The sequence below is a fragment of the Gambusia affinis genome, linkage group LG11, assembly GCF_019740435.1.
Source record: "Gambusia affinis linkage group LG11, SWU_Gaff_1.0, whole genome shotgun sequence".
Lineage (NCBI taxonomy): Eukaryota > Metazoa > Chordata > Actinopteri > Cyprinodontiformes > Poeciliidae > Gambusia > Gambusia affinis.
The window spans coordinates 25,996,419-26,006,123 of record NC_057878.1 but is presented as its reverse complement, the minus strand read 5'-3'; the positions used below and the strand labels follow the sequence as shown (position 1 = coordinate 26,006,123).

The window sequence follows — 9,705 nt, the reverse complement described above, 5'->3', positions numbered from 1 at the left end:
ATATGAATTGTTCAGTTTAAAAATTAAAATAAGTTAAAGTAGTTTTTTTAATTTTAATTAAAAAATTATTTTAAAAAAATCTTGTGCTTAAATGTACTTCTGATTTTTGATAGTAAGGTTGGCCCCAACTTTTGTTTGATTTTTAATTTTTTTTTTAGTTGAGCCGAGATTTCGGTTATTAAATCGTCCTTTTCTTCGGGGCTTTTATTTTGAAGTCTTTTCAACCGGATGTTGCTGTCCGTGTCGCTGCCTTTAGCTTGTCTTTCCAAACAACTGGAGCAGAAATTTATCCGGAAATAAATTATTTGGGACTTTTTCGTCGTCAGGTAAATAACTCTACACAAAGACTCATTCTCTGAGCTTTAATGTTAGATGAGATTAAATAAATGCGTTTTAGTTGTTTATGTTGCCGTGGGAAACGTTTGATCGTCCCACTTTAAGATTAAAAACTATCTGACATTTTATCAATAAGAAAATCGGTTTTATTTCCATGATTTTACCTGAATCTTGTGTGCAGATTCAGGTGTTTAACAGGAGAGATTCAGGTCGGTGTTGCAGCTTCACTTCCGTGTTTGTTTACAACACGAGTAGTTAATAAGGAATTAGTTTAGAAAATATTCGATTTTATCTGATGTTTATTCTTATGACGCTTAAATGTTTAGTTTAACGCTATTTAAGCTGTTTTGTTTCCCTATAAGATTAAACAGTCTTCTAGCGCCAAGATCTATGCACCAATAAAGACACAATTATATTGAATCCATTGATTTTCAAGAGTTTTGCTTAGTGAAGGGGTGTCCAAAGTGCGGCCCGCGGGTCACTGGTGGCCTTTGCACTGTTTTTTTGCGGCCTCCAACTGCAATTCAAAGACAATACAAATACAGCACAGCTGCTTGATGCAGATAAATAATGTAACTGGGCAATTTGGCATTTAAAAAATAGATTAGCTTAATGGAATCAATTTAAAAAAAAAAGAAGTTTTTTGATAAGTTTTGGCACAAGGATGAGGTAGTTTTTTGGTCTTATTAAAATTGGTTTATTTCATTCACACATTTTTTGCATCACATAAGTGACATTATCAACAATCAGATGTTGCTACTGGCAGAAACTACAAAGAAGACAATGACAGGAAGTGGTAGGAGGATTATGGAGCACCATGTTTTTTAATGACTTTTAGCATTAATAAATTTATTCAAATGGGATTTTAGTCACATTCATTTAATGGAAACATTGCAATTGCAAAATTGTGTTGTTGTTGCGGGGTTTTTTTTTTCAACATTATCAGAATAACAACAAAGTTTTTTGCACATTTGTAAAGAAAATGCAGGTACTCCCCTCCATAAATAAACAGAAACAAGATGGAAATAAATATTGTCGTTCATATCAGCCCAGTTTTATTTATTGAACTGATACTGATATGTTAAGAAGTTACTAATATCGACAGTTACTGACGTTAGTGCTGATATGTTCTCAATTAATTTATTACAATTTATAATAATTCTGTAGCATAAAATATGGATAAAGTGAAGCGCTGTGAAAACTTTTCAGATGCACAGTTGGTTTCTAAAAGATGCTGTGACTTTTGGGGGTTATGATTATAGTTTGATTCTTGTTCCTGCTTATGATTTATTGTATCATTTATCTTTTATCTTTATAAATTTCTTATCATTTTTTCACATAATTTTTGATTTAATGATGTTTTAGAAAGAAACAATCCGCATTTTTGGGATTTAGTTTAGTTAGTTAGTTAGTTTAGTTAATTAATTGTTTTTATTGTAACTTTTATCGTTTTCACAATAGTACCACAAAATATTATAAACTTTCAGTCCATATCGCCCATTCTTATTTTGATGTTCTTATTTGTATATCAAGTTTTCTATTGAGGATTTACAGGCATTGTCTTCTACTTTTACTATTTAGAAAGTTGACACCTGATATAGTTTGTGAAGGGCAGGTGAGTCTGGAGTCCCTGACAGTATGGTTAGAAAACTGGAAAAGTTGGAGATCTGTTTCTTGTTCGAACTTGTATGTTTTTTCTCTCTTTTGGCAGTATGGGTGTGTTTGACAACTGTTCAGTCCTTCTGGAGATCAAAAACTTGCCTTTCAAGGAGAAGAAGAAGCTGAAATCAATAGTGACGTTGAATGGAGGCAGCATTTCTTTCATAGTCAACAAACAGGTGGGAAGATCCATTTTTACCTTAGTGTTTTGGTAAACCTTTGTTGACAATCTTTAACAGTGTTAATAAACCAGATATATTACCTACAAATACAAGATTTGTAGGTAATAAACCAGACTCTGAAAAGTGGTTAGCTTAAGTTGCTCAAATATCTAAAGCTTTAGTAACTGCTAGCTTGTGTTATCTTGACTTTAAATTGCATACTCTGCTTAGCGATTAGCTATCAATTTAGTAGTTAATAGGATGACAATATCTGTTATGATGGCTGTTACTAGTAGCTATTAGCTTTACATTTAGTAGCTTTTAGCTTTTCCCTTGGTAAACCAACAACATTTGGTTATTTATTATAGCTGTCAGCTTTACATTTTGTGCTTAGATTCACCTTTACACTTAATGGCTGTTAGCTTTATGCTTAGTATCTGTTAGCTTTGCTCTTAGTATTTGTGCGTTTTACTCTTAATACATCTCTTAAACATCTAGTGGCTTTAAGGTTTACACTTAATAGCTGTTAGCTTCACATTTAGAAGCTGTAGCTGTACACTTGGTAGCGTTCAACTGTACTCTTAGTAGTTGGTTTTGTTGAGGAAGACTATTACTAAGTAAATCGGATTATTATGCCTATTCAGTGAGATTTTGTGGCTTCTCGGCTGCCGTGCATTGACTCCAACGGAACCAGGTGTCTCCTTTCCCTTGTAGACGAACAGCATGGGATGTCCTCTCCACTACTCAGTGTGGTCCGGTGAAGCGAGGTTCAGACCGCTTCCGTTCGATGAGCTCCAGCCGCACCTAGTCGATTCCAGGAACTGGTCTCGAGCCTGGACGTTCCTGTTTCGTCTGATATTATGCAAATTCCACTCCCAGAACCTGTAACTCATTAAAGCAGTCGTCATGCGACAAATGTGCAGATTCACCTTTTCATCCTGGTATTGTGGGCCGCCGGTCCATGTAACTTCCGTCGGTTTTGGAGCTCAAATGGAGAGACCCTGTTGATTGGTTACTAGACAGACAGGCATCGAAGTAATAGGCAACACATCTACTCCATTTAATTTTTATGTGCACATAGTTCAGCCAATTTTTTCTGATAATTTAGTTCAGTCTCCCTTGCTCTGTGATTGGGGACGATATATAATTTGTTTGCCAGTTATATTCCAAAATTTATATTCTGTTCTAATCACACATATTCACACCATGTATTCACAAACAGACGATAACACAACAAACAAAACATGAAACATTTAGGCTAGTCCTGGTCAGTCACAAAACCGTCAGTCTATTCACATCATGTTCTTCATTGTTCAAATTTATTCAATCAAGAATTACGAAAGCTACAAGAATTTCCCAAATGTGTAGCATTAAATGTTTTACTATATTTTAAATTTAGTCTCCAAGATTTTAATCAACATGTGCATTCTCAAAAGATATTTCTCAAAAGTTATATTAGAATCCAATTAATAATTTCCTTTTTGTCAAAACTTCTCACCAATTTCAATAACTGCATATTCCTTATTGTGTCTGAGTTAAAATTCTAGTTTATATATTCAATTGAGATGCAACAAATACGTCAATGTTCCACAAAACACTGCTATTTAACTCCATAATTATCATCAATTAGAGGTTTAAATTTAATTATAAACCAATTCCTTCAATCAGAAAAACCCTTTAAATGTCCGCTTATTTGCAAAACTTAATAGTTTAAGGACCTTTTCCTTCTCATTTTATTTTATTTTCAGGATAATTTAATAATTTTCATAGTTAACCTTTATCTTTATTATTTTGTTTTGTCCAAATTCTCTGCCCTTTTTCTGAAAGATAAACTTTCAAAACAAATAGATTAATTATTTGTATCATGATTTTAACCTATAAGATTACTCAATTTCCCCAGAACATTTCACATTACAGTTTTGAAGCACATTATTTCATTCTTACTCGTTAATGATTTTAATAAGTAGAATTTCATCATGTATTAGCTCCTTTGGAAATCTTTAACGTTTAAACAGTCACTTCATAGTTCTACTCATCTTTAACTTTTCCCAACCTTCAGGGTAATCTGAGCAACCGTAAAGAATTTATCAAAACATTAAAACCTGAATTTGAATATTTAGCCAGAAAATGCCCTTAGAAAGATCACACCACCAAATTATTATTTGTACATATGTAAAACATTTTAAGAAATATATTTTCTTTCACCACCTTTTCCAAGAAAATTTAATTAATGTTTGTCAAAGCATGTTCACCAATCAAACTCAGCATTTTGATGCTAAAAAATCTACATTTAATATTTTCCATATTATTTTATTACTCACTTTGTATTAATGTTTAAATAATTCACTCTAAAGAATTCTCCGAATTTAAGACACCAAAACTTCAAGCAACTCGCCTTATCTCTAGAGCAGGGGTGGGCAATCCTGGTCCTCGAGGGCCGGTGTCCTGCAACTCTTAGATGTTTCCCTGGTCCTGGATTCAATAAACACACTTGAATCCAACAGCTGAATCACCTCCTAAATGCAGTCAAGTTCTCCAGAGTCCTGCTAATGACCTCATTATTTGATTCAGGTGTGTTGAAGTACAGACAAATCTAAAAGTTGCAGGAGACCGGCCCTCGAGGCCTGGAGTTGCCCACCCCTGCTCTAGAGTCAGATGGGCCATAAAACACTACTTGACACCTCCTTCATGAACTTTTCCTCACCTTGTAGAAGGAACTTTTATGGCAGGAAAGAAATCTAATTAGGATTCCAAGAGAAAAACTCCCAATTCCTCTGCTACTTCATCAGGATTTTGCACTTGCATCATACAACATGTTTTTAGTTTCATCTAATTTCAATTTCAACTTATAAATCTTCTTGGGTTGCCTCTCGTTGTTTCACTACTAAAATTGTGACATATATTCTGATATTTTGTCAGGAGCTACTTTAGGTGATGGGGGAGAGAATGATTTGCATTGCAGCTGCCTGTTATTTCCTGCTGAGCTATTTGTCTCTTCTCCATAGGATCTAGTATTGTGCTCGCATATTAGAGAATTCTCCTCTCACCCCCCGTTTCTGAAACAAAACCAGATTAACAATCGGTTGTGTTACAGAAACATCCAAACAAAATTGGGAAGATGATCACACACCTCCCTGCCACCATGTCTAGGAGGTTGCACATGTTCCGTAACCGCAGAGTCCACAGCCAAACACAGCATGCTGCATATGTCACAGCAGCAACACCCCCTCTGTTACACAAATGCAACCATCCAGTCCGGCCTTGGTCATAAAACAGAGTGACATGAGGAAGAACAGAAGCCGGCCCACATGGGACAAGCGCTTTGGGTCCAGGTTGGCCAAAACAGAAAACAGGACAGGATACAAACAACAGCTGAGTTTAAAATACTTATCCGTAAACGACACCTCACTGTCTCACTGCTCCGTCCTCCCCCCCCCAATCTGGGGTGCAATCCTCCCCCCTTTCTCTGACTCTCAGCAGTCACATGTAACGGGCTCTGATGTCGGACCTTGAGTTGTCCAGAATGTCCCTCTTTCAATGTCCAAACAGTTCATGAATGAGACAGCATCAAACAGTTCAGTTCGTTGTCTTCATCTTAGAAGCACATCGTTTTCCTTCTCCACGCTGATGTCAGGGAGTAGATCAGCGGAGGTTGTACGAGTTCAATTGCACCCAAACAAGAATCTAGTTTCAGTCCAATGTCCAGCAGGACACCATGCAGGAATTTTCTGAATCACAGTTCACAGGCATCGGAACTTTAAGACCAGCAGCGCATCAGTGACTGAAGGTGATAGAACTCTTCTCTGTCGCCTTGAGTGCTGTCATCAGCTAGTGACGAGGAGGGAACATCATGTCGACCATGGCAAGACTGGTTTGAGTTGAGGTCAGGGGTCAGATGCACCGCAGCGAGTCTCAGACAGAGGAAAAGGAAAGAAGCAAACAGGAGTTAATTAGTTAGCTTTTACATAAAAACACCCGTCTCTGCTTCGCAAGCCTCGCACCCCCATCAAACAGACGCTCTCCTTCTTTCCACACCCCACGCTGAAAGAGCAGGCTGCCAACATGGAGCTGCACACATGTATGAACCAGGATGCGTCACTGCAGCAGGAACCCAACTGAAGCCTCAGTAATTGTCCAAAAAAATCATTTTACTACTTCTCCACCTCTCTCTCCTCAACCTGAGAAATCTGCTAATCATGGAACAAATGCAACCCCCACCATGTATAATCACAGCATTTCAACCTATGTATTCAACATGGCAGCGACATCTATTCAAAACAGGGCCTGGCGGAAATATTCCGACATTAATGTCGCACCAGTGCCACAGAAAGTTATTCGTTCCCCATTAACCAAAAAGGGCTATGTCAGGCTCAATGTTATGTATTTACAGCAAATCTTAGAAATTTAGCAAAAACCTATAAATTTTGACCTCAGTCATTTCATTAAATTTGGGGATAATTTGACATTATATAAGCCTAGTGCACTCGAAGCCAAATCCAATTTTACTCTGGTGCGGTGTTTCTCAGGACAGATTCTAACCAAATGTGTCAGGGTTTTGATGTAATCCTATTTTATTTATCAAGTCACTAATTTATTTATACATTCATTTATTTATTCAAATTATTTATTCATTTAGTCAGCCAGTAATTCGACAATACAGCATCACTACAATCCTCTATGTCCTCACAGTCTTAGTTTATTCTTTATGTATATTTCAACTTGTAGTTCTACCAATTAGAGAACGTTAGAACCCATAATTTACTTACAATACGTTCAAATGTTATATTTTATCAGGATTCCAACTCGCAATAACCTTCCAATCTTTACAGTGCAGTTCAGTCTGCCTGCTAGTATCATTTAACCAAATAAATAATCCAGTTCATAGTATGAACTACATAGGGCATCCCAAAAACTGTAATTTTCGCACCTCGAAACAGCAGTGAAAGAAAACGTTCCGAAGAGTAATTACTGCTTCAATTCGGTTTGAATCCCGACAACCAGCGGCGGACAGAAGGAGCTGACCTATAACGCTCGCCTAGCGGAGCATCTTACTCCCTAGGACTTTAGACAGGTCGAAAGACCCGACTGCCAGCAGGTTTGGAGCGTGTCGTTCTCCTTCTGCCAGCTGCGGTTGCATGGGAATCCCTTTAACCACAGCTCGTTTGAAACAGACACACAAAATCAAAACCAAACACTTTTCAGCAGTCTAAGTTCAACCCGTCAGCGGACCACATGGCCCAACGTGATTTTCAAATCATCCGCCTGCATCAAGCGAATTCAGACCAAGCTGTTGCCCACAGATATTAATTAAGTCAGCAATCCGTTCCCGCAGAGTTTTCCACGAAGCCAGACCAATCAACACACACAGCGCTTTTCAAACACAGCGTTTCACACAGCTCAAACAACACACCTACACAGACATCTCCCGCACACATACACACACAGACACACAGCTCAGCAGGCACACGCCACACTAAACAGCAGTTTAGGTCCGAAATCACCACGGACAAACACAGAAAACACAAAACACACTGACAGACAAATTGAAAAGATAAAGAGGAAAAGAGAAAGAGAAAAAGAAAACTCAGGCGCCGGCAATCAGAATGTATTATTTCCCAACTACACTATGAGTCCTGAAAAAGCGATTCAGCTTAGATTATACTATGAGTCCACTGGAGATGAGTCAAAATCTCCGAGCCAATTCAGGCCCAAACTATACTATGAGTCCACTGGAGATGAGTCAAAATCTCTGGGCCGATTCAGGCCCAAACTATACTATGAGTCCACTGGAGATTAATCAAAATCTCCGGGCCGATTCAGGCCCAAACTACGTAATACACAACTTTCACAATTCTTTTCGGAGGCCCAGTCATTTATGCCCCAGGAAAAATTCACAAAAAACCTAGCCTTAAAAACAACAGAGGTAACGTTAGTCCTACTGCCTGGATCAGCCACGATCCACTGTAATGTGTATTTTATCCAAATCTACAAACAACAGACTCAATGTAGAGGTATCCCCATACGTCTGCAGTTTCCAATTCTATGAAGTCATACACAGAAAACAGCCGGCAACACGCGGCACTCAAAACAGAAACAATTAAAGTGTCTTACCAGACCGGGCGTTGCGGGCGAACTGGGACCAGCCACACACAGCCGCCCTGGAAGACTCCAGAACCTTACGAGCCCCCAAATGTTGAGGAAGACTATTACTAAGTTAGCTTAATTTGGAAAAAAGCTTGGCTCTCTTCCTTATGGTCCCGGTTACCTGGCTCTTCTGGCAGGGCGGCGTGTGGCAGCAGGAACAACGATGCGTGATGACGTCACAGAATTACAAAGTTTAATCTCACAACAAGCAAAGTATGAGTTAACAAGAAAACTGCAGAGTTACAGAGACATACATTCGTTACCTGAGACAAAAGAATTAAAAGACAAAGGGACAATGACAGAGAAAGAAAAGGCAAAGACATGTCTTTGGAGAAGGCTGATGCCAAAACGGCAGAAATATACCAGCAATCTAAATTATTAACATTGTGCACTAACTTTTATAGTGAAGGCGTTTCTCTTCTTGTTAATGTATTCAATTAAGGCGTACCCCTGGTTCGACCAACCAGGAGCTCCCCTGGACACTCAGAGGAACTTAGACCTTCCCTTAATTTCACGGCAAGATCAAAGGCCATTTGCTCTCTGGAAGAACAATGGAGCAAGCAGCTGCATCCTGGTCTTGTGGGCTCTAAGGCCATTTGGGCAAATAAAAGCATAAAACAAGACTTCACAGATACCTGTGAAATTCGGAGTGTCTCCTTCACAAAGTTAAGCTCAGTAAAAGATTATCTTCACAAACCTAATTCTGGTCTACTGCATTCAGCATTTTCCAAAGATTTAAGTCCTTGCTTTATCACATAAAATCCTGAACAATTTTCTAATACTAAACAACACATTTTCATTGAAACAATTTCCATTTGGTTCAGATATTATCATAGACAGTACAATTTTCAAATACATTCAGCATTCACCATTCTAAACTTAGATAATGCACTTTAATTATAAACTTGCTATTAATACTTAGAAAAATGTTAATGATCTCAACATTCTATGTTGCATTTTAGTTTAAACCATGCCAGATGTGATTAAAAGACCTTCAATGTTCTGTGAACCCAACAGAGTTCTGTTTCACAGGCAATACTAATTTTATGGCCTCCTGACCTCTGATAACACAGCAGGAGGAACCTCACAGAGAGATCACAGATTTGACCTACTTCTAAATATTTACCGATAGAATAGTTTTAGTTTCAAAAACTTTACACAAGCCTGTTTAAAATTAAGAAATTTGTTCAAAATCCGACTGTTCATTATAACCTTTACACCTGGGGTAAGATTAGCTGTATTAAGCACTAAAAATAATAATTTTCCGTAACAGTTTCTTGACCCGTTTCATAGCCTTTAGTTTGGCTCTCAGTTGTGGTTTATAAAAATATGGAGTAAAATTTGAATGTTAATATATTTATTATTTAAAATTAACACTGCAGCTTGGCATGCTGGGATAAAAATC

The 9,705-nt window shown here is 37.7% G+C and overlaps 1 protein-coding gene across 5 annotated transcripts in view; it reads left to right on the top strand.

Moving 5' to 3' along the window:
* Nucleotides 1-238: 238 nt before the first annotated feature.
* The window catches only part of LOC122839745 (protein mono-ADP-ribosyltransferase PARP4-like), a 36,684-nt gene continuing 27,217 nt past the window's right edge, over nucleotides 239-9,705 (top strand). For all 5 annotated transcript variants that reach the window (XM_044131666.1, XM_044131663.1, XM_044131664.1 and 2 more), the window contains exons 1-2: nucleotides 239-326; nucleotides 2,048-2,174. In XM_044131666.1, coding sequence (XP_043987601.1) covers nucleotides 2,049-2,174 — 126 coding nt within the window. In that variant the 5' untranslated portion in view covers nucleotides 239-326; nucleotide 2,048. The remainder of the gene's footprint in view (nucleotides 327-2,047; nucleotides 2,175-9,705) is intronic.